We start from the raw sequence: 26,019 nt of genomic DNA on the forward strand, positions 1-26,019 counted from the left end.
GTTTGTTGAGTTGAGGCGGGTTGGATGTAGATGTTATCAGATTGGAGTGTGATGGCTGATGCTGATAAGGTGGCAACTGGCGAGAACTATATACAGCGTCAAATGATGTTCCTATGTGGCATTGGAACGTGTCAGTTCATGGTTTATCAGTTGGTAGAACTGCTTGTATGTAGTGTAAAATGTTGGAGTGAATTGAGTGAATAACTAGAGGTACTGAGATAAAAAATGCCAGCTTGTCCTGTTCGAATGACGTTGGACTTTCCACGCGGCCGCCGGAGTAAGATAGTAGTGTATACCTCAGGCACCAATCAACTATTAGTAGCAGGCTAGCACCAGATAAGCCATTAGTCTAACGCATCAAGACAGATCTAAATCAGAAATATGGTACAGAAATACGCCGAATGAACTTCATCTCCTCGTATCGAAGTATATACGACCTATTCATGTATGCATGTATGCATGTCCGCTATGTCCAATACCCGACAAGTAACAAAAAAGACTGGCGAACCCAAGGCCATCAATCCCAGTCCCGCCACTCGCTCGACTCCTCTCGTCGGTTAGTGGTCGCGCTGCCTGGCTCATCCGGTTTTCGAAATCGGCCAACAGCCTCGTTTGCAGGGACGGATCCCTGATTCAAAGGATCAGTTTCACTGACATCATCTTCGAAATCACTATCACCCGGGCGTGGTCGCGGCGACATGGGGGCCAAAGTCTGCATCGATACCCCCGTGGCGGGCCGTTCCGGGTTTCGGAAGCTATCTAACGGCTGATTCGGATTCCATGTTGGGGCTGCAGTGTCCGGCCCTAGCCAGGCTCGGCTGTTGTTCATGTTGCGAGAGTACAAGTCATGGTAGTAATGCTGCTGGCTGGCCATGTCCTGTTCCCGCTTTAGACGCAGTCCCTCTTGCGCTTCAAGGAATTTCCGGCTCGGTTCCCAGCGCCAACCATCGCCGGTGGTCGTGCACACAGGGATGGGCCAGAGTAGGGGCCGGTTGCCGAACAAATGCAACAGATTCCTGCGCCACCCAAGATCAAATGCGTGCGGTAACTTTGCGTTATCCTCCTCGTTCAGATAATCCTGGTACCTGTCGTGCTCCCGCCGCCTTTCCAGTTCCGCATACGATCGTGTCAGCGCCTGTTGCGCCGGCGTGAGTTGGTCATCAGGCACCCTATGGCCAACGGGCTGCGCTAGTGCTGGGTAGAGCCGCTCCTCCCCTTCTTCGGCCCGAGTAACTCCGGGAATCGCATTAGCATGCGCGTCGAGAATCTGCTGCCCGTAGTCCTGCAGCCGATGGCCAAAGCTGTCCGAAGCCGGGCTGTCCCCGTTACCATCCCGGTGGTTCCCCAGTATGTGCTCGTAGCGGTGACGATCCAGCGCTTTCCGCAATGGCGATACATACCGCGTCTTCTCCAAACTTTCGATCGTCGTCATGCCCCGGACCGCAAGACTGATATGCCACGCCGTGAACCCCGTCAGCACCAGTCCAATAATCCCGCCCAAAATAGCCAGCAACACCACATTCACCGGCAGCAACGTCTCCAGATACGGAGCATCGTTAAACACCTCCGTCCAGATCCACGTCGCCGCCACCGCAAAATCCACCCAGCAGAACAACGACGTATAGACCAAAAACAGTAGAAACGCCTTGTAATTGTGCAACCCCACACAAGTAGCAAGCCACGGACAGTGGTGATCCATCTTCAGCACGCATCGCTTACACGTCGAGCAGTGGTGCGTCCGGTCCGGCTTTGGACACTGACATTTCTTGCAATACCGTGATCCCCCAGTTGAGCTCACCGTGTACGCCGTAAACTCCGGCAACTCGGTGACCGGCAGCGCACTGTATTGATGCCGACCAGCCCCAGTCGTCAGCGGCGACCCGGGATCTGTAAAGACCGCCACCGTGTATGAGGCATTAAGGCATATGTAGAGAAGAATTCCAAGTATCGAGCTCGGTAATCCTACCAAAAACAAAGTCAATTCCGATCCCATCCGCGACAAGGCAATGGGCAAGGTCATCGGAGATTTGCAACATACCTATCCACGGGCTTCGCGACGGCTTGAACCCGATACTCGCTTCGACGTATACCGCCCACGTCGTCAGACTGTAGACAAATGCCAGAGGAAAATATGTTGCCGCGGCGCAGCAGTATCGTTCACACCGGAGGGCCCAGGCCCGCGGGCGGCGTTTGGGCCAGGATGGAGACGTTGGCGGCGACGTCGCTAGGGTTGCCATTGTGAATGCCGGTGTATATCACCGTTGGAGATTTCGCAGCTAGAACGAGAGCATCGAGACGATCTATAGGCAGGCGAGCATTGCGAATTAGATATCCGGAGGGATAGTCGTGCTGGCGTCGCAAAGTAACGGATAATAGTAAGGACGACCTGGTATTCGAGGATCAAACAGACAGTAAAACAAAACAAGAGCAAGACGAAAAAAATTTAATCCAAGACGGCACGAAGCAGGGCACTGAAAACAAGGCGTTGATGATGAGCTGGAGCCTGGTGGATGATTGCGGAAGATCGCCATCTTTGATGGAGTGCATGACGGGAGTATAGCGGTATCGTACGGTAATTACCAGCTGCACAGCCATCGATGCGTACGTAATTATAATGTAGTTAGCACCAGCCACAGCCACCTTCTTTGACTGTTGGAGAAGTAGTAAGATATTTTAGGAATCAGACCAGCTGAATTGTCGCTCTATGATTGAGAGTCTATTCCATAGACATATTCTCTTCCTGGGTATAGTAACATCAAAATCATTCCAAATAAGTGCCAAAAGACCGCCACTTTATATGAACAGAATCAAATGGGGCCTGCTTGAACCCCTTTATACAGTATGTTTTTGAGAAGGCTGATCTAAATTTCTCAACGGCACAAAAATGAACCTAGTTTGTTGTTGTCGTGTTGACAACGGTGATCTTACCCTGCTCGCACCAATCATTGACCGGCTGTAAAGTGTCAGTATGTCACGCATCTAGATTCGATTGAGGCGACTCACCAAGCAGCTCAGTCTGTAGCACCATGAGCAATTCGAAGTGTGATATTTGTAAAAGTCCACAATAAGCAAGATAAAGCCAATGAGGACTGCAACCAAAGCCCCGAGTCGTACCAACCACCAGGCCCACCAAAGTGGTTTACGACCCTTGAAGAAAGCTAGAGCACTGGAATCTTTCGAGCTTGTAGAGCCCTTGTGAGCTTTGAAAAAGTCGGCAATGCTTGAGCCAGGATTGGTGACCTTATTTCCTGGATCCGTGCTGGCACCCGCGGCACCTGTCATGGCAACGTATGGGTTACGTGCAAGACCAATGCGCTCGCGAAGGGCGTTAGGAGATCTCATAATGCAGAGACCAGACGCGAGTCCCATGACGAAGCCTCCAATGTGTGAAAAATTGTCCAACCCCGGAAGCAACCCGAGCACGAAAGAAATGGCAATCCCAAAAATCATGATCACAAGCTCGGCCCATGGACTCGACCGTTCACCCCAAGTGTAGAGGAGGTCCAAGATATAGAGAGCCAGGACGCCGAATAGACTGCCCGAGCAGCCGCAAGAACTCTCACCTTGAGCAGCGTAGTTTCCGCCTAGCACGAAACCCCAGATACCGCTGGCCAAGTAGACAAAGGCGAACCGCCACCATCCGACCGTTCTCTCCATATCAGCAGCCATTGTCATTTGAACCAGCAAGTTGAAGCCAATATGAATAATCCCGGTGTGAAGGAACATGGGAATGATGAACCGAAACCATTGATTTGGCTCAGGATGATCGTCCAGGGAGCCGCCTGCGACCGGGTTCGGGACTCCATCGAAACCGCACAGCTCCGAGAGTGAGCATACAAAATCCGCAGTCGACGTCGCGTTCGGACACGGGAACAGGAACTCCACGGGCGAATTTTGAATCTTGTCCACGTTCTTCATACATGGCGTGTACCGCGCTCCCATGTTGATCTGAACGTACGGCGAGGGGCCGATCATCGGGTTGAATTGGGGGTGGAGCTCGATCGGGCTTCCTGTAAGTTGAGCTGCGAAAAAGTCAGTACGTGGACCTCCAGCGGGAAAAAGCGAATCGCGGAAAACACATACCATTCTTCACCAGCTCGACGATGAAAACGATGACCTGGGCTATGGTCAATGTATATGTCACCCAAGCAATCTTCTTCTTGAATATCCCCTTCTTCTGTCTCCTCGTCGGGGCAATCGGAGGCCCTGCGGGCTCCATTGCCGATGGTTCTGGCGCATATTGAGTTGGCTGCTGCATCCAGTTTGGCGGCGGGGATCCATCTGGATACTGATTGTGTGCTTTCAACGGTATATTGTCTGAGTAGTAATCGGCCTCGTTGAACCTCCCGCCCGCTACATATGGCCCCTGATCTGATGAGATTGATTGCTGGCTGTGCCGAAGCTCATGTGAGCCATGGTCGGCAGTTGCAAAAGGGTGTCCACTGTTGCCTGTGTAACCATGCCCAGGTGATACCGGGGAGACGCGATCGACGGGCTCGGTGTGGGGAAGGGTTTGCTCGTAGGTTGGGGGATTGTTGCTGTAGCCGCCGTTGTAATAGCTGTGGGCTGCCATAATGGATGGACAGCCGCGGCAGTGGGATGTTGGCGCTAGACGGAGGTTTTGCTGCAATCCTCTGTAAATGGGGATGGATCGTAGAACAAGATAGAGGGCAGTGATAAATTCAGAGAATTCGCGGTAACAAATACTTCAGAGGGATCACAAATGGATTGAGTAGATAGATACCCTCAATATGCAGCGGACCAAGTCGCAGCTACGGGCTGAAACGAGATAATTCCCCTTAGTTTGATGGATCCCGGCTGGGCAAAGGGAGCCGTATGCGAGCACGAGACGGCAATGACAAAGACGTCTATCAAAGGATTCTACCCAAAGACATGACTCGCTTGGCAATCCAAGAAAAATTAGTAACGACTGTATCAACAGAAATGATGCAGGAGCAAAGCTCGTTGTCAGAGAGATGTCGAGGTGTTTTCTAGGCAGTCACTTTTGGCTCTGGCGCTCTATTTTTGGCGCCGATCATCATCTGGTGAACTCGTAAGATACATCATCACTGCCACTGATCAACTGTCCAGCCACTGCCACGCAGCACCGTTCGGATGCAGCAAATCAGATGACTGCCGAGGAACCCACAAACTCGGATTACGACGATTATTATTTACGTCTTAAGGCTGGGGTTGGTCCAGTGGATCGCTCCCTTGGGAGTGTTTACTCTGCCACACTCCGTACTAGGTACTGCTTGGGTCAGGTACTGTACTCTATCCGTACCTAACTCTGCTTCCATGGAATGCTCCACCACAGACATCGCAGGCTCAGCACAGCCATCTCATGTTTGACATGTTTGATGTATTACATAACTAAATCTCACTACGAGTTAATTGTAGGTCATCAAGCCGTGGTGCAGACACACAATGTATCCTCGTGTTCTATTTCATATAATCTACATTTGGCATTAAGCATTATTCAACACCTGCGGTCACACAAGCCAATCAGCTTCTGTTCCGCAAGGTGAGTGTCAGTCAGGTACATCAACAAGAGAGACATTAGTGGATGGAATAGGCTGGGTATGATTGGTAGGACTCATCCCATCCGATCCAAAAACACCTCTGGTGTAGAAGCGAAGATGAACGGCTCAGCGACCAGAGGTGCTCACCAGATGTCGACCCTCCAAGCTTCGAGTATGCATTGTTATAACCTTCGTTGAATCCGTCCAGTACTCGTGCTCACATTAATAATCCGGTTCACTTCACTTCATTAATTCTTATATGGCGAGATCGTGTCGGCCATAGGATGAGTATGATAGCTCAAAGAACGCCCCGTCTTGAACGCCTGAAAAGCAATTAAGACAAAAAAAAATCTTTTGAAATGAAAATGTCAGCTTGCTGCGCGAGAAAAAAACTTGATTGGAAGACGACTTACCGTCAACACTGACTTCCAGGTTCAACCGGATGGAATATCAGAAAAAATACAAAGTCGTTCATGCCTACACAAAATCCACCCCTCTCATGACGACGGGCTCCCTGAAGCGGAGAATGCCGAGGACGCAAGGCTGACATGCGTATCGAGAATGCCGAAAGCAGCGCCCATCTCTTCACCACTGTGGCCGGTGAGCAGCCACACCAGACGGCTCAGCTTTTGGTACAACAAAGATGGGAAGTAGAGCACCAGCGCCCAGAAGAGAAGAGAGAGCACCACGACGACGAAAGTGTTGGCGACGAGCTTTTCGCCTGGTGTCATCACATACAGTCCGAAAGTGACCTCGTAGCGGTAATATCCCAGCTGAATCTGATCGCCAAAACGTTGCAGGATGTTGCGACGGAGATTCTTCAGCGTCAGATGGCTTGGCGAGTATTTGCTCGAAGAAGTTGCCATTGTGGATGAATACTTGCTAATGAGCTCGTCGACGGCGGCCGGAGCATGGGAGGAGATCTGCGACGTGGCAGAAGGGGTGTAGAAGGTTTGAACTTCGGTTGCCATGGGTGCGTAGGTTGAGCCTTTGCTTGAAGCTAATTCTCGTTCCTTTGTTTCGCAGGAAAGTGGTCTTGCCACGTCCTTTTATAGGTATTTAAAAAGTCGCGTCAAGAGCACACTGCCTTTGGTTCTTTTCCTGTGGAAATCGCAAGGGCTGGAGAAAACCCCTAGCAATACAATAACGTAGGTAGGTCCCTTTTATTCGGCTGACTTCTCAAGAGAGTTGGGCACCTTTTCCTCTTCGTCACGTCTTTAAGCAATGGGCCCGGTAAAATGGGTGCCGGGATAACCGGAAGAGGCTGAGAAGATAAGACACTAGAATCCAATAGCTGAAAAGAAAGTCGCTGAAGGAGCGCGAATGCTTTTTTATGTAACAGGCAAGGACAAGAAGAGTGTAATGTATCAATACAGGAGACAGGAATAAAGGAAGGAAGAAGAATCCGACGAGGAGAGGAAAGGAAGGGGTGAGATTATTAGCAGACCTTAAGATTGTTATGTTATACCTAGAGAAAGAGGAAGAACAAGATTGGCGAATCCGGTACGGCGCGGATGAGAACAGCCGCAGGATCATCCACTTTTTACTAGCTTGCTGCCCTATGGGCAGGTATGTACCTTAGCTCTGCCCAGGTATCTCAAGTCGCAACGACGAGAGAGGTATTGATGCTTAAATCAGCGAGTTACAAATAAAGAATTATCTATGGAATCTTTGATTCTTCTATCCTGGTTGATTAAACTGAAAGCTTGTAGCGACATCATCATTGCCGTGCCTTGTCTGGATATTACTCAGCTTGCCGGAACTCATCTGCCGAACTCTTTTTCCATTCGTTTCTTTTTATTTTTTATTTTTTATTTTTTTAATTCATTTTCTCCCCGTTGGAAATCTTGATTAGATCCAGATAAAATATGGTTAGATCTGAATATCGGACAGCATGACACGTATAAATATATAACGGCTGATGTCTCTAGTTATTGATTTCAGGAAACGATCTTATTCAGTCGTGGACTCCTCATAACATACTCCGTAGATAGTTCATAACTCAGTCTTTTGCAGTTCTTCCTAATCAAGTGCGTGCCTTGAAGATCATCATCTATTTTCTTGGCGGCTTCAGTACCCAGCCTAGTACTCTTTAGTCTGCCAAGTATCCGGGATATTCCGTAGTCTATCTACAGCCTCACAGGCCAGCCGACGTCAGCCATGGCTCTAAGATTGCCATATTTCCTCAGGAGCCACGTGATTATGGGGATCAATCACAATCCTCCTTCTGCAGGCAGTCATGGATAATCCGAGTACTCTGTGCCACGACTACCTACTAAGGAAGGTGTTGATTATTGAGCACCGTGGGACCGGGTCAGGTGATCGCCGCTTCGGCCAGTGATGTCATGTGCTGGCACCCCCCACTTTCAGGTACCTTAGGTATCCATAGTTGTCTTTCTGTTCTGAACTCTATCTAGATCACTCCACGTACTGTTCTTGACAACATCCCACTCCATCCATCTAACTTCCACCACCACCACCACCACCACCACCATCATCTTCATCATCATCATGGCGGAAGAAGAAGATCCTCTCATCAAGGCTTTGCCGCCAGCGACCGACTATCTCACCTACCTCACCCTGTTGGAGTACCAATTGACCCCCGCTCGCTTGCCCACTCTACATAAGCTATTACAAGATGAGACCCTAACAACCAACATTGGCTGGGATCTGGTCCAGCTTTTACTACCAATGCTGCCCCAATCGCTGGAATGCTTGCAAGATGTTGCTCGCCTTGGTAACCCCAGAGAAGTTATCCTGAGGGTTTCTGATGCTCTGATGCGGCTTCACCCTGACGAGGACGACTCCAACGCTCACACCCCACCAGGAGATGCGACGGAAACACAGTCTAAATCAGCTACCAACGATAATGATACACTGGGCGAAGGAACAACAACGCCTCCACGATATGTCGTACAATTCAACTCTCTTGTCGCTATGCTCTCTATATTACATTCCCGCATTCAGACCAAGTCCCCGAGCCGATTTCTCGCGACATCCCTCCAGGCAGTTCTAGAAGCATACACTACAATGCCAACCAGTGAGACAACAATTGCACTTTTGGAGTTTCTCCGTGACGTGTCTCCGACGAAAAGGCCAGCTCCACCTCCTAGATCAGCCAGCGAGTCTGGTGTCTTGCGAGTGTCAGCCGCGTCGGCCCCAGATCCCGAAGCCGAAGTTCAGTCTCCATCGCCGAAGAGCAATGACGAGCAGGTTCTTGTCAAACGCTTCTTACAGTTCGGTCTAATCGAACTGCTCAAATCTTATTTACTGGGTCTGGCCGGCCCCATGGACCCAGGGATGTCCTGGGCCATCCGGTTGCATGAAAAGCTTCATCCTGAGACGCGCTTACCAGGGAAGGCCTCGCAAACCGACGTGTATTGCAGTAACAACTATTTGAAGGATAGAGATATGATACTTGCGAAGATAATTGTAGGTTGTAACTGCTCCCGCGACCATTTGCACATGCTGACCGATGTAGGCTTTGTCGAGTGACTTTGGTTTGAGCGACGATCAACTGCTCGCAATTGCCTTCGAGCCTGCTAAAAACCAGCCTGCGCCATTGGACTTTGATGAGCCCCCAAAAAATGTTGAGGACATTCCGCTGGAGAGACATGGCTCACTGTTACTGCTCGCTGGACGGGCCGCCATGGCTGAGCTGTTCTCGTCCGGACAGGTCCCTCCCATTCCGGTCTTCCCCGATCTAGCTCGCATCTATTCCAATTTCATCGGGCAAGTCAAATCTCCGGACGATGTAGCATTCGGGCAGCCGCAGCCGCTTCTAGACTCTCTACTCACACTGACCACCCTTTCATTACGCAACAACGCGATCGGAGAACCCACAGACGACAGGGAATTTTACGACCTTCTTCTCGCAGTGACTGCTTGCACGACCCGGCAGCCGTACAGCGTCATCCGGCAGCTCCCTGAGGTCATTGTCCACAGCCACCCCTCTCAGAGCACCCGCTTCAAAGTCATCCGCAGGGTCCTGGAGGACGAGCAGCTGCTGACGGTAAAGGACCGCGCAGTCGGATGGCTGAAGAAGGAGATTCTGGCTGCGTCAGCCCAATCCTCCAATGACGCCACAAACATTTTCCTCAACCCCCATTACTTCTCTGTTCTGTTCCCGCTGCTTTTCAACTCAGCCGATATACTTCTTAACGTATCCGCCGACATCGCAGCATCGTGGATCCGATTCTCTCAAACACTGGCTCCATCCATCCATGCCGCATTAAGCCTGTATTACGTCCTGCTCCAATCTTCACCGCTCCGGACGCAGTTACAGCTCGAGAAGACCTACCCTTACTTCCGCAGTCGATTCCTGGAACCCCTCAAGACCCTTTGTCATGCCTTCGAGGCAGAGATGACGAAGAACGGCGGTGATGGCCGCATCGAGGTCGCTGTCGGAGCGGAGATGTCTCAGATCGGCATGGCCCGCTCCGTAGGACTCATCTCGCATGTCGTTGAACAGGTCGAGGACGCGCTGGAAAATGCGTTCGCGAACACGGATCTGGGGTCGTCGGAGCCGAGTGCGGATGATATCGCTCGGGTGGATACTCTTCGAAAGGAGACGGTGCTATCATGATTATGCTCAATATACCCTAGTCGTATAAACAATGAGACCAAGACCTTGTTTCAAGCAAATTATGCATGATATCCATAGGCCTTTACTCACTTACAGCTTATGACAAAGCAAATGGATCAGATCTCCACATTCATTCAGAACTATCACGACCAGAGTTTGTAGAAAAACAAGTTCCAGCACTGACCAGATCTCAACCAGCTCAAGATACAACAAGCAGCTAGCCTGGAAGACAAAACAGAAACACCAAGAGAGTGGAACGAACAGGGAGGCGAGAGCCCAGAACTACGGCCCGGGACTCACTCTGCCCCCTTCAGAAAAACCCCTCGCCCTCCTTCCCTCCTCGTCCTGACTTCCCGGCTACCCCCCAAAACAGCCACCATCCAACAAAGTCGAACGAGCCATGTCCTGTTGGATAATCGTGTGCGCGAGAGCGAAGAGAGTACAAAGCTCGCAGACCCCTGGGGTCACTATAGTAGAAACAACTCAAAACGGAAAGACAGTAGACGCCCACATCTGGTCGATTGATCTTGGGCCGGCGGTGGCTAGGTTGACGGGTACTGGTCGGTGTGCGCTAGAACATTGCGGGCGAGGCACTCGTCGACGGGGCATTTACATGATGACACAGCCGCCACCGGGGGAAGCTAGATGTACGTGTTAGTATCCTGCAGGACAGATTGGGGAGGGGGATATCCATACACTTAACGACAACGGCGTCCTTGATGGTGTTCTGAGGAGACATTTTGATTGGTTTGGGAGTTTGCGTGAAGCAAAGAATGAAGTTTTGAGTGCTTGAGTTGGAGTTTGGGATTTATGTGCTTGATGGTGAGGGAGATGAGGATGGTCTCGGGGGATTCGATGATGGCTTTATATCCTCGTCTGAGGGGTGTTGAGTCGGCCTGCGAACTCTGTTCAGGTGGTGTATCTCAGCTTTGATTTGGTATGATGAGGAGGAAGATGGGAGAAAGGAGGAGTGATGGTCTGGTGGCTGAATGGAATGGATGCATTTCCTGGACGTCAAGGGCCATGTGCACGTTGACTGAGATACTGTAGAGTCGGTTAAAGAAGGAAGATCGATATTCAAGTCGAGAACATTAGTATTCTTTCCGACTGTTTCAATGGGATTGCGATGGCTCGTCAATGCTGTGAGTGGTGGAAGTATTCGATCGGCTTGATATTGTTCTCGACTTGAAAGACTGCCATTGTCATTCTCGTCGCCGGCCAATGTCCACCGACCTATGGCTATTCTTCTCTTCATATTCGGCTCTAGGATCTCAATCTAGAACTCATTCATTTCGGCAGTCTCCATTCATGAACAATCGACCTTGAACACGATTTTTGGTCAGTGTGGACTTCATCTTTTTTGGCCTTCACGTACAAGAGATTCACGGGATGTAGGAAGACTTCATTGTGTACTTGAATCTGAGAGGCTCAGGTTCATGTCCCGTCATTGACGCGCTGCCACGGTTTCTGTAGGTCACTCGGAAGATACAAGGATATCAAGTGGCGTATCGTATGCACTGCAGATCACATTCCTAAGAAGGCAGAAACATAGACACTCATAGAATGAGAACTGTACCAACAATACCTAGCAATTAGATTGGCGAGTGAGGTTGGTGAAATATGTGGTCGTCCAATCAAAGAGCCCTTTCTTGGTATTGTTCTTCGAGGAACAATATCAACCACCCAGCCTGAAATTAGAACTTAAAGAGTCCAACAGGAAGAAAGAGAGAAAGACAAGATCAATTTATCCAAATTACTAGATTCATAATTCCGATTACACGAAGAAAATACCCCAACGTCCTCAAGTGTAGAGGGGTTCCGTCAAATCATTGAGAGTCAATCCCGACTTCGCAACATCTTCTTCGATCAAGAACATCAAGGGCATCTCGACCAGCGTGCCTTTGACCTGACTCAGCAGCTCCTTGACCTGTCGAACGCCTTCTGGACCAGGAGGGAAGTCGTCCCGCACAACATGTCCATATTCGTACAGCGCAGGCTTGGCTTTCTCGTCCTTGGCGTATGATTGCTTATCGGCGTTCTGGAAATAGTAGCTGTAGAACTCCCGGTATGTCGCCCAATTGCGCACGGTGTCGTCTGGAACAGCATGGAAGACCTTGCGGAAGACCTCGGTGTTTGTCCTTGCGCGAGTGTTCCAGAGGCTCTGAAGGGTATCCGCGAGAGGATCTGCCACGATTTGACTCTCTGGAGCGTCAAAGTCAAAGTCATTGGGAATGCCCACAGGCTCAGAGTTGGCGTCTGGGCGTTCGTAATCCTGGGGTGGCAGGAGTCCGAGGTGCTTGCGGAACAGTTGTCGACGCAGAGAGGCGGCAAAGCGACTGGCGGTCCATGGCTTGCCATTCATGCTGGACTGAACGGGAGTGTAGTCTTCGATGATAACTGCAATCTCCGAATCGTGGTCTCCGAGCTGAGAACGATCATTCAGATTGGCAGAGCCACAGATGACGATCCGATCATCGGCAATCATGACCTATTCATCATTAGTCAACCACTTCCTATCTTACACGGGTTATGTCGAACCTTAGAATGAACATAAAGTTCCTCAGTAACAAATGCATCTATCTCGGCCTCACTCGGACCTTCCCAAGGCACGTTGCGAATGTCCTCACCGTGAAGCATATAACACTCGCTGACAGTATCCCACCGGCTGGATGTTGACTTGGCGGTCGTCACTTGAGCAGCAGCCTGCTGATATTGTTGCTGGAATGGAACACTTGTGTCGAAAGCGCTCCGAGCTGGCCCAGGACCATAGCCTCCCTGACCGACCGCATTCAGATCATGTTGTCTGCGAGCGTCTTCATAGTTGACACCGCTTCGTTGCTCGGCTTCCATCATGCGACTGTTGACATTGATACGATCGTAATTGCGTAGATTATAGAACCGGATATACTCCATTGGGTTGAACCCTTCCTTGGCGATCAGCTCCATGATACTGTGGCCTCCGCGGTTGATGGAGTTGTACTGGAACTCCATAATGGCACGCGTTCCCAAAGATGCATCGTCTTCCAAATCACCGGCAAAGCAGGGGACGGTTGGAATAACAACAATGATCTTGTATTTCTGGCCCGCCCGAGCTGCGCGCAGAATGCGCTCCACAATAGCAGCACCAATCTTGTTCTTGACCGGCTTCTGAGCATCACCTGTTGCTGTGATGAAGAACTGATTTTCGATGTAGACAAAGTGCTCACTGTTGCGAATCACAGCCGCGTAAGCATCGGCGATCGAGTGTTCGGTCGGTGTTCCATTGCTCCATTTCGCGCAGCTGCGCACAATCTGGCAGGACATGTTGCCTCGTGGCTGAGAGTTGTGGCGCCCGAAGGAAGTCAAACGATCCTGGTATTGATGGACTTGTCCCGCCAATTGTCCGCGAAGGACATTGCCGTATCCTGTGAGCTCGTCCTTGAAACGGCGAGGAATGAAGCCGGATCCGCGCTCGGAGTCGCCTTGGCCACGGGCTTCCTCGTATGAGTCGTCAAAGCCCCTTGTCTGGGAGTGCGATCCCTCCTGAGTAGGAGGAGGTGGGAAATAAGGAGCTTGACCATACCCTTGGGTTTGAGGTTGAGTGGCTGGGGAATATTGACTGGGAGGCGGCCCCGGAGGGGGAGGAGGGAACGAATCCCCCGTATAAGTGGATTGTTGACCACCACTCTGCGATGGAGAGTAGCCCGCGTAGCTAGGCGGAGACTGATAGCCTGGTGCTCCTTGTCCGCCAATGTTCGGCTGTGAGGGATAAGCCGAAAGGCCAGGAGCCTGTTGTTGAGGCAGGGGTTGCTGATGTGGCGCCGACTGTTGGGCATTGTATTGTTGACCGGAGGGAGAGCCTGGCCGGCCATGCAAGACAAGCCTGGTATATCTTACGTCCTTGCGAACCTGGTACTTCGTGTCGTAGATGAAGTTCCAACGTTCTACGAAATGCCGACGCAAATCTTCCACGACCGGCCCGTGCAGACTCACTGAGATATCGGACCATCCCATACGAGAGGTACGTTTCCGATCCAGCTGGTTCTTCTCCCAGTGCACAACATCCTGGAAGTCAAGGACTCTGGAATTGTTATAGTCCTGACCGGGGAAGACAATGTCGTCAAGATTGGTGGGATGGACATCGGCAATAGCGTGTTGATGCGTATCCCATCGGCCAAAGCACATATCTAAGCCTCCCATGAAGGCGATTCTGCCATCAATCAAGCACAGTTTTTCATGGTGGGCCCAGTAGAGAATCACATCGTCATTCATGCCATACAGACCCTTCAGCGCATCGCCGGACATCTTTGCAAGCGAAACAGTGTCCAAGGTCAGGTTCTGGAGAGAGGAAGTAATCGAGGATGCCAGTCCTTGACGATCGGGAAGATGATCGGGATGGCGGAACACGGCGATATTGGGATGAAGGTCTTCGAGAGCGTGCTTGGTGTGTGAGGAGGACACTGCGTGAGCTACCATCAGCAAAATGCGCTCGGAACCGGAATTCCCTGTCGGTCTCGATCTGTGGCTTGGTACATACGAGTCAATGCCTGAGTAACCTCCTTGTATACAATGACGTTGACCCGCACTCCACGCTGCGCAGCGGCCTGCAGCATCCGATCCAGCCGATATTGTTCGTTTTTCGCAGGTGGACGTCTCAGGTACAATTCAGGAGACAGCCACCCTATCAAGGGAGGTTAGTCGCGAAACAGAGGGTCTGCTTCTCCAAAGGATGAGCGTCACTTACAGTCCAGAATCCAGATCGACTCCCTGGCACTCTCCAGAGCTTTTGAGACGGCATAGAAGTAAGAGCATCCGTCGACATACCACTTCGCATCGTTGGCCTGTCGCGGAGCAGCAAAGCTACCGAATCTGTGCCCCGACTGAGGCTTATTCGGACCATACTCTGCATATGCTTGTGGATCGAGAGCATTGCCGACTCGCTGGGCGACTTCCGAGCCAATTCCGGTGACGGTGCCTTGTAGCTTTCCTAAAAGCCCTGAAAGTTTGTCCTGTTTCGCGGGTTTCGCCTGGTACTCGGGATTTTGGTGCGGGTTCTGGTTCTGATTCTGGCTTCCGTATGGGTAGCTTTGCGAGGGTCCTTGATTTTGGTAACTCTGTCCCTGAACCGACGGCCACATAATATTAGTCACTGGAAGCACGAGGCACGCGTGCTTCAGACTTACCCCATAACCTCCTGGGACATAACTCTGAGACTGGCTCTGCCCTGTCTGCTGGGGCTGGGAGTGTTGTTGCTTATACGTGTCCTTCAGCTTTTTGAAGGTATCACCGACGAAGCTTCTCGTGCTCTCTCCTTGGCCATGTTCCCCTCGGTGATACTGGCCGTATGCCAAATCATCATCTCTCCCAGACATTGCCGCAGTCAATAGAAGGAGATCGGGTTATAGGGGTTGAGGCACAATATCGCCGGCAGCTTATTTCATATAAAATCAACAACGAACCTCGAGGGACGCGGAACAATTTATCCATATCATTGCGGGACAACCGACATAAGCCGGGGTCAGATCAGCCCAGTCCCTCATTGCACAGCCTCGTCATCAGCTCGTTAGTTTGTTGACACGGCACGCCAATACGCCACTACAGCCCCGCTATCCTGAGACAATCAGTGAAAGCACCGTAAACAACGTACAACCCACTTTCAGCTTGAAGAGAGAACAGAGATCTCCTCACCAACGAAGCCCTCATTAGTTTTGATTATGACACAAAGCATGAAATCATCAGTGTTTTCAATAACAGACACAGAAATTATAAAAAATGACATTTCCTGGACAGTCTTAGAAATTTTCGTTGTAGCACTTGGCGGGGGTTTAAATTGTTGCCTGCCGCCCCTACCCCTCGTCTTATCCCGCAACAACTTAACAAGCATTATTCGCACCATTGTGGCGCAGCACTGAAACACCAGAAATGCAATCACCATTAATTTGTGGCTGGAGTGCAGGACCTGTTGATGGAAGATACAGAGACCATAAGTTCAGGGCTTTTCAGTCTCTTTTTATCCTGGCAGGAATGTTTTCTTCACCAAAGAGGTTTCAGTTGAGAAGACGAACTGGACCATACCGTCCAGATGTGAGATGATGCTGGACGCTAGATTAAGACCGTCCGCTGCTTCTAGATTAGTATGTGAGACGAAATTGTCGAGGATAAGCATAATTGAAGGGATTGAAGTCATCAGCTTCATTGTGACCTCGTCGACCGATGATATATCACGATCAATTCTCTTAACTCCTCTGCAGCACGGGCGAGTTAAAGATATACAGAGTACATACAATCAATGATCGGATGATCTGATAAGCAATGAATTTGTCTGTGGAGACGCCGTCAGGAACAAACTTAGAGGTATAGAACCGTCGATCTTGAGGGTTCCAAGTGAGGTTTCTCCAAACACAACAAGGTACTGCAGCTGAACGAGACCTTGGGAACGGATGAACCCCGCAGGGATTTGCTGGAGACTGGTCAGGTATGGTAACTATATTACCTTATCTATGCAAACAGTCAGATAAGCCAGGAGGGGATATGGTAAAGGAATAGTAACAGTACACTATCAGTGACAACTGTCTTATCTTTCTCCCCGCACGATGTGAAGTCAGTTTTGGAGAACATGTCCCGCATCAGTTTATAAAAGGCTGACGTTGCTCCACTAATGGAAGAACAATCCTTACCTGTCTGCTTTAAACGATTGAAACTATTGATAAACATAGTCTCATATTCTCCCTTGCAGATATCTTCTGGGATCGACTCAACTGACCACATTAACCCTCATCATGTCGCTCGCAACACTTGACGTCAGACCACCCCTCCCTCCAGAACCACCGGATAACCCACTGATGAAATAACCCACAGGTCACGCAGCATCCCAACCTTCCAGCATCCGCCGAAACCCTCTTCAAAGCCAAGGCCCAGAAGAAGCTCAGCTTCGAGCAAATCGCCCAGCACATCGGCCGCAATGAAGTCGCCACAGCAGCCCTCTTCTACGGCCAGGCGAAGGCTTCCCCAGAAGACATCCAGAAACTGTCAGAGCTCCTCAATATCTCGCCCCAGGTTCTAGAAGAGCAGCTGAGCGGCTTCCCGGACCGTGGTCGCTCCGTTGAGATGCCGCCGAAGGAGCCCTTGATCTACCGATTGTATGAGATCGTGCAGAACTACGGGTATGCGTACAAGGCTGTTCTCAACGAGAAGTTTGGGGATGGGATCATGAGTGCTATTTCGTTTTCGACTAAGGTGGAGAAGGAGACTGATGCGGATGGGAATAACTGGGCTGTTATCACTCTCCGAGGCAAATGGTGAGTTTCGTATTCTGGGCTTGGATGAAGCTGACAATGGCAGGTTGCCTTTCTCTCGTTTCTGATTGAATATGCTATGATATATATGAGATGGAGATATGTCAAAGTCAAAACTAAGGCTTTTTAAATCTGAGACGTAGTATAATATATACTAGCGCATCTCTGGGGAAATATAAGGATGCAGGATCATTATGTATTGCGTGATTGTAGTAGCACTCAGAGTAGTATGCTTGTAGTCAGTATCAATTTCGAATCATACTCATTGTAACGTTCGTACTTTGGCCTGTCTCGTTAATGGAGGACACAAGGAGGAGTACCTGGCCAGTTAAGAGCCGTCATGTACCTGAGTGATTATTCACGTCAAGACCGGCTTTAAAGCGAAAGGATTATCAGAGAAAGGACCAGAAGTGATACAGCCAATAAGGCTAGTAGATTATCCTCAGAAATTCCTAGCAGGCTCCGGTAGACTCTGAAGATGGCCATGAAAAGAAGTGAATGACTTTAGAGCCTTGGTACGCGGCACGTCGAGCACTCTCAGTGAGGTTTCTTAAAAGAGATTTCACCTTCTCTCACTTATCTTTCAGGGCTAGAGGCAGGCTCTACCTTTACTTCTTCTTCTCCCCATCTTGCCAGTTCAAACTCACTCTTTCATCGGCAAGCACCCTTGGTTCTTCCAATTACTCTCCTCCACTCGCATCTTTTCTACGTATTCCCACTTTTCAAAAGACTATCGACAATGCCTAACCCAGCCACACCCAAAACGGTGCTCTGCACTTTTCCCGACTGCCCTCGCCGCTTCAACACTGTTGAGGAGATGAAAAAACATAAGAGTTCCGCTCCCGAACACGAGTACTGCACCCGCTGCGACAAAGACTTTGAGAACGAGGAACGACACCTCATGCACAAAATCAAAAGCAACAAGCACATCGTCTGTCCCATCTGTGGCGTCGATTTCCGAAGTGAAGGAGGCCGTGACGGGCACATTCGCCAGGTAAGCTGTCCTCGACCCCCCGACCTTTCTACCCGCAAATACTAACTGTGATGGATGCGTAGTACCACCGCGCCGAGCAAACCCTTACCTGCTATGGCTGCAAGGCTCTCTTCAAGAACGCCAGCGGCCTTATGCGCCACATCGAAGATGACGAGTGTCCCGAAATTACCAAGAGGCGTCTCCTCGAGGAAAGATCAAAGAAGATCATGATCAAGCAGGCTCTTGGAGGTGGCGTGGGCTCGCCACTGCCAATCATACCGCGCCCAGGCGATTTGGACGACGTCGACGGGGGCGTCAAGGTGAATACTCTCGAGTACGACAACCGCGAGGCGATGGCAAACCAGCCGGAGCCTGGCGACGATGGCTCAGCTAGATTGTCGCAAAAGCACTGGCCAGAGCTCAAGACGGCTGCCAAAGCGAGAGCAACGCATAACCCCACGCCTGCTGACCTGATGGCGTTATCTGAGCTTGCCATTACGGACCAAGCCGGGGACGGGGACTGGAAGGGCAAAGGGAGACTCATAACCATTGCGGAATCTGAGAGAGAAAAAGACGAGAACGAGCGTTCCTTTGACGCGGGAGCCCCGGATGCTGGCCAGATCCTGCGCTTTCTGCAGCACAACTGGGACCCGACCAACTTTTTCGACTCGTACAGCGGGGAATACGTCTGTCCTTGCAACGCACGCTTCAAGACCATGAAGGTGTTCGAGGAGCATATGTTGATGAAGAGTCAGGGCGCAAGAGGCATGGAGTATGTATTGGTGACCTGGCTCGGTTGGAACGAATGCTGACAACTACTACTAAACAACTAGGTGTCCCGGATGTCATCGTATCTTCAAGACCACCGCGGCTTTGGTTGCTCACTGCGAGTCAAGTACCAAAAGATGCCATATCAACGCTAACTCCCGGTTCAGTCAGATCATTGACGAGGTGAGCGCCGGAGTTATTCAGGCAGCGGGTTATATGCCAGATGGAACTGTGAAATATGAGGCTGGAAAACTGGAGTTGACCAAGACGACCACTATCGGCGTTGACCTTGAGAAAAACAAGTGGTAGTTGTACAGCCACGGAGTATTTTTCTCTTACTTCCCTCCAACCTTGGCAATGGTCGAGGAGGTAGGAGACGTGCAGCAAGTATTCCAATGGTTATACCATTGATTCATAGTCATTGCTGCATATCATTCAGGCGAACTGATCAAGACTGTGTTCTACAAGATCAGTTTGTTGAAATATTTAACGAAAAAAAAATGTTTCCCAAAGGAATGGACAATATTGCAAGAATTCATTCTCTATGACTAGCAATCAGCTAGCGATGGGTATAACGAGCATCGTAGGACAAAACAACATTGCCAAAAAAGTCTTCAAGGCAAACAACACCAGTAGGAACCGAGCGGCTACCTGAACCATGAATTCGTAGCTCATCGCCTCCATCCTTGTGAGCCCGAACCCCGAAACAGCGATAACAATGCTTAACAGCACTCCTCACAGCACTCGAAGCAGAGGATACCGGCGCAACTAATCCACATTAGCCAATTTTCAACGTCATGCTAGTACAACGGGTGCCATACACTCCACAGCAAACATCTCCAGCGCCACCACCGCGCAGCTGCATCTTCATGGCCTCCTGGTTATTCTGTAGACACATTCAGTATTCTATTCCTGTTCTACAGGGATGAATTGGTGGATGGAAACGAACCGGTTGCTCAGTCACGGTACGCTCTGTAGATGGGGCCTCGGGGCTAGCGGGCTGCTGCATGGTGAGGGTGTTAGGGTCCCAGGTGGGTTGTTGCTGGGTGGGAGCAGAGTCCTTGGAGGATTTGAAGAAGTCGAAGAGGCCCATTTTAGTTTATAAGTAATGTAATTGTAAGAGAGAGAGTAGAGTTAAGAAGAGTGTGATATGATGAGGATGAGATGAGGATGCGGAGAGATCGGCGAGAGTTGAATGGGAAAGAAGACAAGCACGGGGAGAAGGTGGGTTTATGTACTTGCGAGCCCTGGCTTCCCTGGTAGAAACGCTGGTAAAAGATAAGAGTACAATAGCACCGCCACTAAGTTTAATAGTCGGAATTAGAGTGCTCGAATTGGAAAGTCAACACTGAAACTGCGAGTACGGGAGGAAATCATATGGTTGGGGAGGAGTGGACCACTCATGGCACAGAAAGAATCCACGCTCTTTGGCGCTCAGCCCTGCCGACTTGCGTTGTCGGTGGAGTCTTCTTTGTCATTTTGATGATTCTTACCCTAAATTCATCCTTCATTCAGTGTCGCATCATTATTTAATAGACTTTGAAGTTGCATTTTCGAGAGCGTTATCCTGTCAGCCTGGAGACGCCAACAGAAGAAGCGCCCGACAGTCGAATTGACCTCATGGTTTTATTGGGGAACATCGACAAATCCCTCAGTGAGAATACAGTTAACGTGAGACAAGGTTGCCGAGCAGTCTCTCCGTGTCTCAGGTCCACAATCATTGTGGCTTGTTAGCACGATTAGGCAACCTCATTTTCCATGCGGTGAAAGCACGGATCAAAGTCCAATGTCCGGCCTTGTTTGTGGCTAAGCTTTGCTCAAGCTCCATTTGCCCAGCTCGGTGGGGGGGCTATTCTTAGGACACTGGTCGGTGCCGAAGGCCGAGATGATCTCAGTCTCATAGGGCTGGCTAGGCACATTATTACGTTGCGGTCCACGTTCCACAATGACCATCCGCATTACGCAGGATTTCAATCACCATGTATCAGCGTCATTTCATATTTCGTTATGCAATGGGGGGACTCAATGGCGATGTTGTGGAGATAGGAGCGTTCTTTTGAATAGACCACGGAATCACGTGATTAGCCCTGACGTTGATCATCGTTTTGAGTGATCTCTCATCACAATGGCAGTTCAGATCTTTTTTGTGTTAAGTCATCATTTCTCAAATACGCGTGCTTAAGGATATGATATCTGTTTCAACCGAGACGTCTGATGGCTATATAGCCTTATATCAATTCCCCATCCGGTGTGTTAAACTGATCGATCTAGTAGAACCTGACTGCCCAATGAACAATTTCGGATTTTCTATGCCCTAGAAGATACGAGGGTGATTTAAATGCGCCCATTTTCTAACCTCGAATGTGTTGCTCAGAAAGTACAGGTACTACCCTTGATGTACGGAGTACCTGAAGTGCTGTGCCTGAATGACCAGGCAGCGCGGAAAATGCCGGCCAGGACTGCATCTCTGGCTACTTCGGCCACCGTAAATTTTGCATCAACTACTGTCGACATCACAGTCTTCAGAAATCAAATAAACAGGCAACCCGTCTCGAAATTCTAATCAATGCAAATCATCCCTGAACAAGCTCACTTCCTCTGAATCCACTATCTCAATACGAGTATCTCAGATCGCACCACATCAAAATGACCGCAAACAACCCCGAACAAGATATGCACTCCATCCGAGAAGCAGACTACATCCGCTTCAAACACTACGCCGCCCTAACCTTCCTCGTCGCCTCGCCGGTGCTCATCGCCCTCCCCCCAAGAAAACTAGACCACCTCACCGTCCTCCTAACAGGCGCCTTCTGCGTCTCCGCAAACCACCTCACCCGCGAACACACAGGGCGCAGTATCGTCGAGCGCATCGAGGCGCGTATCGCCTCCACCCCGTCACTTGCCATATCCGATCTCCCCAGCCAGCGGGCGCAGGAAGTCCAGGCGAAACTGCGTGCGGCGCGGGATGCGCAGATCCGCCAAGGAGGACTGGTGGGCGAGGAGCTGGAGAAGTTGAAGGCGAGGCAGGCGCAGGAGAAGGGGGTTGCGGAGCGGATTTGGATGGGTGGGGAGACGGAGGGGTGGAAGGAGCGGCGGCTGAGGGAGGAGCAGAAGGCGTTGGAAGAGGGGAAGGGGTATGGGGATTTGATCAAGGAGCATATTTGGGATGTGTGGACGTGGGGACAGAAGGACGGGGCCAAGGAGGAGTCGAAAAAGGAATGATGTTATGCAGTGGTGGTTTTCATGGCTGAGTTGTATGATATAGCATGTACATATTGGTTTGGAAAGCTTTGGAGTTTGGCGTTGGTCAATGATAACTTCAAGCCATTCAAGGCTCCGTGAGGCACGGCCGCTTTTCGTACAGCTGGTACTTGACGGGAAACCTGTTGAATGGCGGAGAATCATTTACTATGATATAACCTTTGAAAAGTACTGAAATTTTTTCGTAGCCATCTGGTTCATATTAATGATTCATCTAGGTTTCCTTGAATAGGCAGGGGATGATACTTATACAATCGAACTCGTCCAGTTGTTTTGCGTCGCGCATGAAATGCTAGGCAATCATACTCTGCAAAGGTCTCGGGGCATGTCGGTTGTCGACGCACCTGCTGGGCTATCCCAGTCTATACCAGTAATTAATAACTGACTTTGATGGCAGAGAAAACAGGTACTACCCCCAAGACCTGGAGTTGACATTATAATAGCGCTACTCGCTAGAACAAAAACACACAGGGGCAGAGTTCAAAACAGGAACAGTACAGTCACCAACCACTGTCCACTCCACAATGTTTGACGCCGGTACGACCACTTTCGGCTGGCCTTCATTATCCTTAGGTAGGGTTCGAAATCAGTTCCACCCCCGAAGCCGGCAGCGTTATGATGGTCTAGGTGTGAGCCTCGGCCGTTCCCCAATCTCACCAGTTCAGTGTATTTCCCTTGGACTGGTATCGGAGCCGCTCGCCGGGTTTCAGGTTATCGGGTAGTCCATCCCCGTCCGCCGTCATTGTCCAGAAGTCTAACCAGGAATCCCAAGGGAAGAGGGTCGGGAACTGACCATCTGGGTTCTCTAACACATTTACCAGCATATCGGGATTGTCCCAATACTGATGTCTATAGCAGTCGCCGCCCCCAAATGTCTCCAATTCCTCCTCTGTCTCTACACTAGATCGACCTCGACGGCGATGGCGTTAGAAGCGGAATCGACCATCTACCAGTATGAATGCATAGGTGTGGAAAGTGACTGGTCAGAGTTCTTCCCCGGCTATTAACAACTAGTCGCTATCTACGGCATGTCAAGTAGCTATGCCGTAACTATCTGTTCCTAATATACATGAGAGTAGGCCATTCAAAGATGGTGCAGCCACCATTTAGGCCGGATCTTGTCATTCGAAAACTTGAACCCAGTTATTTCTTCACTTGTCCACTCGATAACTATTCCGCGTCTATTGGGAGCGGAGCCCTTTCACCTATAGGGGATTCGGGAGAAGGCGCGGACAGGTGAAAGAGAGGAGGGTGTTCGAGGCGACGCTTCGGTCAATGCTGACCTTCCAGCCGAAGAAAGAGCGACAGCACAACAGGTATTACAGTAATACATCTTCGAATACTGTGGCTTTTGAAACCAGAACCTGAATTTGACCCATGGGCAATTAGCAAATCGCGAATATTGAAATCTACAAGTCTATTGACATCATAATCTCTCCATCTTCATCTGGCGGCGCAATCTGCCTGACCCCAAGTTTCTGGTAAAATTGATAAGGCGAATCTTCAGGCTTCACATTCTTCGCCGGATTTCCACTCGTCTTCCCTTCCGGTGGGGTCGACATCACCCCCAACTGCTTTGCTTGAGGATTGTGCTGTCGTATATGTGCAATCGCGAATTCTACACCACGGTGACCGTACCCGAGACCCTGAAACCGGCTATCAACTGACTATCAACCTGGTTGCAAGCAACGGTGTATCAAAGAGCAAAGGCATCTGAAAAAAGAAAAGCATCCCACGTAAATAAAGCGTAGCGAATAACCACCACTTGCCAATGCAACACCTGCGGATCAGCGGTCGAAAGAGGATGCTGCTCACTTGTCCCAGAATGATATGGAACCACGCAGGACGGTGAGACCACAGACCGAGAATTAACCACCCAGATGGCGCTGAGAACCGGATGCGGGCGGCTTTCCGAAGATAGCATGCATCTCTGGGAGTTCCGCGCTCATCGTGCTCTGATCACACTTCTGCATCAGCTCGAAATCCACCATGGTTACAGTCCGGGTGCCTGGTGCGTAGAGGACATTGTGTTTTCCCGAATCAACTGATATGTACCCGATGCGTCTCAACACCTCGACGGCCTTGTGGATAGTCGCGCGTATATGGTCCCGGTGATCCGAAGAGAGGAGGTCCCACTGACGGTCCAAGGGCTCGCCTTGGACTTTCTTGACTATCATGATGTGTCCTTTGGGGAATATCGAGGAGCAGACGATTTTTCCGTGAGTCTGAAGAGGGGCGAAAAACTCGAAGCCTGCTGGCTCCAACTGGTACAACCTCTCGTATGTGCTGACCTCGTGTACGTATCTGGAATTACGGTCAGCGGTTCTGTCGACATTAGTGCTAGATGAAGTGCTCGTACCCTTGGTGACGTGCGTTTGACCAACATTTCGCAATAGCGGGCTGACCGTTCCAGGTAACCTCATAGAGTGCTTTGGTATGAGATACTTTGATTAGCCGATGGCAGTTGACCCATTCCTGGGCCACTCCATCTTCGCCTCCGAAGAGGATCGACTCAGATCCCATGGCTTCTCGTGGAGTGTTAGTTTTCGTGGCCACTTCATTACGAAAGGGAGATGGTCGCATAGAGGCTTGAACGAATGGTTCAAAAGGGATTTTCAACTGCCAACGAGAAAGGAATTAGCTTGCCAATTGCGAATTTCCAGGACCCTACCTGGCCGAAAGACTAGGTGGCACTCACGCGGGCGGGATTGAAGTCCGGTGCCTCTTTGTATTTGCCGTCCTGAGAAGCGAGAAGACAAAACGCAACGAAACACTGGCGGAGGGATGGGTTCGTTGCTTGTTCATGGATGGGCAGAGACAACTCAAATCGAAAATCGCCAGTCCTGCGAACAAACACGGTGCTGCGATAGGTAGAAAGGAAGCCGTATTTCAGTCGGTTGGTCCGCATGTAGGACACCAATTGGCCTATATACATCAGCAAGTGAGCACGTGTTTCTGTAGGGTTCATAATACCGAAATGCGGCTGCATTGGGGCTATATTCGCCGGGCCTTCATTAACTGGATAGTCCTCTAGCAAAACCGTCCAAAAGGTTTTGAGTTCCCCGACGGTTATGACGTTTAATCTCGGTACAGAAAGCACAACAACGCCAGGTACATCGCTACATTGCGTGTGAACAGCCGCTTGAAAATCCCCAAAGGTAAGGTGAGCGTGCTCCGTCACGGAAAGGACCTTGGCGACTGGGTCGCAGACGTGTTTGTTGAATCTTCCAGTAAGTCCCAACTCATTGCCAACATGGTAGTGCTCATTCATGTCGGAGTCGTCAGTTACAGAGACATTGGCATCGAGACTCAACGTGTTGCACAATGTCAGCACCTGCCTGGGGAAGCCAATCCACTCATGGAGAAACCGAGCTGAGATATCCTCTCCTGAGATAGAGGCGTTCGTAGTGCCACGACTTTGATTCAAGTGAGGGACTGGCCGTTCGACCAGCTCCCTGGCAGACTCCATGGCAGCGGGATACCGAAACAGAGGGACACAGAGGAGTTTCTAATGAAGACAACAATGATTGATGGATAGATGGATGGATTATCAGAATTCAGAAACGAGAAGATGAGGGAAAGATATATGGAGGGATGGTTGATGGAAGATGAGAAAGTGAGGGAAAAACAACACAA

General features: G+C 50.2%; 10 protein-coding genes across 10 annotated transcripts; 4 read left to right on the top strand and 6 right to left on the bottom strand.

The window, feature by feature from the left end:
* Positions 1-517: 517 nt before the first annotated feature.
* On the bottom strand, positions 518-2,237 carry Aud_001608 (DHHC family palmitoyltransferase; the record flags this gene model as incomplete). Its single annotated transcript, XM_043287100.1, has 2 exons — positions 518-1,962; positions 2,039-2,237. The coding sequence occupies 2 exons, from the start codon at positions 2,235-2,237 to the stop codon at positions 518-520; spliced, it is 1,644 nt and encodes a 547-aa protein (XP_043143035.1).
* Positions 2,238-2,890: 653 nt separating this feature from the next.
* Aud_001609 (rhomboid family membrane protein) lies at positions 2,891-4,573 on the bottom strand (the record flags this gene model as incomplete). Its single annotated transcript, XM_043287101.1, has 3 exons — positions 2,891-2,953; positions 3,004-4,022; positions 4,084-4,573. 3 exons carry the CDS (start codon positions 4,571-4,573, stop codon positions 2,891-2,893), a joined length of 1,572 nt encoding a protein of 523 aa, XP_043143036.1.
* A 1,446-nt stretch (positions 4,574-6,019) lies between these two features.
* On the bottom strand, positions 6,020-6,493 carry Aud_001610 (serine palmitoyltransferase small subunit family protein; the record flags this gene model as incomplete). The annotated part of the gene is made up of 1 exon (XM_043287102.1): positions 6,020-6,493. One exon carries the CDS (start codon positions 6,491-6,493, stop codon positions 6,020-6,022), a length of 474 nt encoding a protein of 157 aa, XP_043143037.1.
* A 1,540-nt stretch (positions 6,494-8,033) lies between these two features.
* On the top strand, positions 8,034-10,107 carry Aud_001611 (uncharacterized protein; the record flags this gene model as incomplete). Its single annotated transcript, XM_043287103.1, has 2 exons — positions 8,034-8,954; positions 9,004-10,107. 2 exons carry the CDS (start codon positions 8,034-8,036, stop codon positions 10,105-10,107), a joined length of 2,025 nt encoding a protein of 674 aa, XP_043143038.1.
* A 1,801-nt stretch (positions 10,108-11,908) lies between these two features.
* On the bottom strand, positions 11,909-15,458 carry pld2 (putative phospholipase D (PLD); the record flags this gene model as incomplete). Its single annotated transcript, XM_043287104.1, has 5 exons — positions 11,909-12,595; positions 12,646-14,546; positions 14,624-14,767; positions 14,831-15,206; positions 15,270-15,458. 5 exons carry the CDS (start codon positions 15,456-15,458, stop codon positions 11,909-11,911), a joined length of 3,297 nt encoding a protein of 1,098 aa, XP_043143039.1.
* A 1,407-nt stretch (positions 15,459-16,865) lies between these two features.
* On the top strand, positions 16,866-17,449 carry cyn1 (putative cyanate hydratase; the record flags this gene model as incomplete). Its single annotated transcript, XM_043287105.1, has 3 exons — positions 16,866-16,886; positions 16,945-17,384; positions 17,428-17,449. The coding sequence occupies 3 exons, from the start codon at positions 16,866-16,868 to the stop codon at positions 17,447-17,449; spliced, it is 483 nt and encodes a 160-aa protein (XP_043143040.1).
* Positions 17,450-18,120: 671 nt separating this feature from the next.
* Positions 18,121-19,431, top strand: Aud_001614 (putative C2H2 finger domain protein; the record flags this gene model as incomplete). Its single annotated transcript, XM_043287106.1, has 3 exons — positions 18,121-18,375; positions 18,438-19,126; positions 19,188-19,431. 3 exons carry the CDS (start codon positions 18,121-18,123, stop codon positions 19,429-19,431), a joined length of 1,188 nt encoding a protein of 395 aa, XP_043143041.1.
* A 413-nt stretch (positions 19,432-19,844) lies between these two features.
* Aud_001615 (uncharacterized protein) lies at positions 19,845-20,215 on the bottom strand (the record flags this gene model as incomplete). Its single annotated transcript, XM_043287107.1, has 3 exons — positions 19,845-19,890; positions 19,944-20,008; positions 20,072-20,215. The coding sequence occupies 3 exons, from the start codon at positions 20,213-20,215 to the stop codon at positions 19,845-19,847; spliced, it is 255 nt and encodes an 84-aa protein (XP_043143042.1).
* A 1,553-nt stretch (positions 20,216-21,768) lies between these two features.
* Positions 21,769-22,344, top strand: Aud_001616 (uncharacterized protein; the record flags this gene model as incomplete). Its single annotated transcript, XM_043287108.1, has 1 exon — positions 21,769-22,344. One exon carries the CDS (start codon positions 21,769-21,771, stop codon positions 22,342-22,344), a length of 576 nt encoding a protein of 191 aa, XP_043143043.1.
* Positions 22,345-24,251: 1,907 nt separating this feature from the next.
* On the bottom strand, positions 24,252-25,852 carry Aud_001617 (uncharacterized protein; the record flags this gene model as incomplete). Its single annotated transcript, XM_043287109.1, has 4 exons — positions 24,252-24,687; positions 24,743-25,002; positions 25,082-25,308; positions 25,357-25,852. The coding sequence occupies 4 exons, from the start codon at positions 25,850-25,852 to the stop codon at positions 24,252-24,254; spliced, it is 1,419 nt and encodes a 472-aa protein (XP_043143044.1).
* Positions 25,853-26,019: the final 167 nt, after the last annotated feature.

The sequence above is a fragment of the Aspergillus udagawae genome (assembly GCF_001078395.1).
Source record: "Aspergillus udagawae IFM 46973 DNA, scaffold_1, whole genome shotgun sequence".
In the NCBI taxonomy this organism is placed as follows: Eukaryota; Fungi; Ascomycota; class Eurotiomycetes; order Eurotiales; family Aspergillaceae; genus Aspergillus; species Aspergillus udagawae.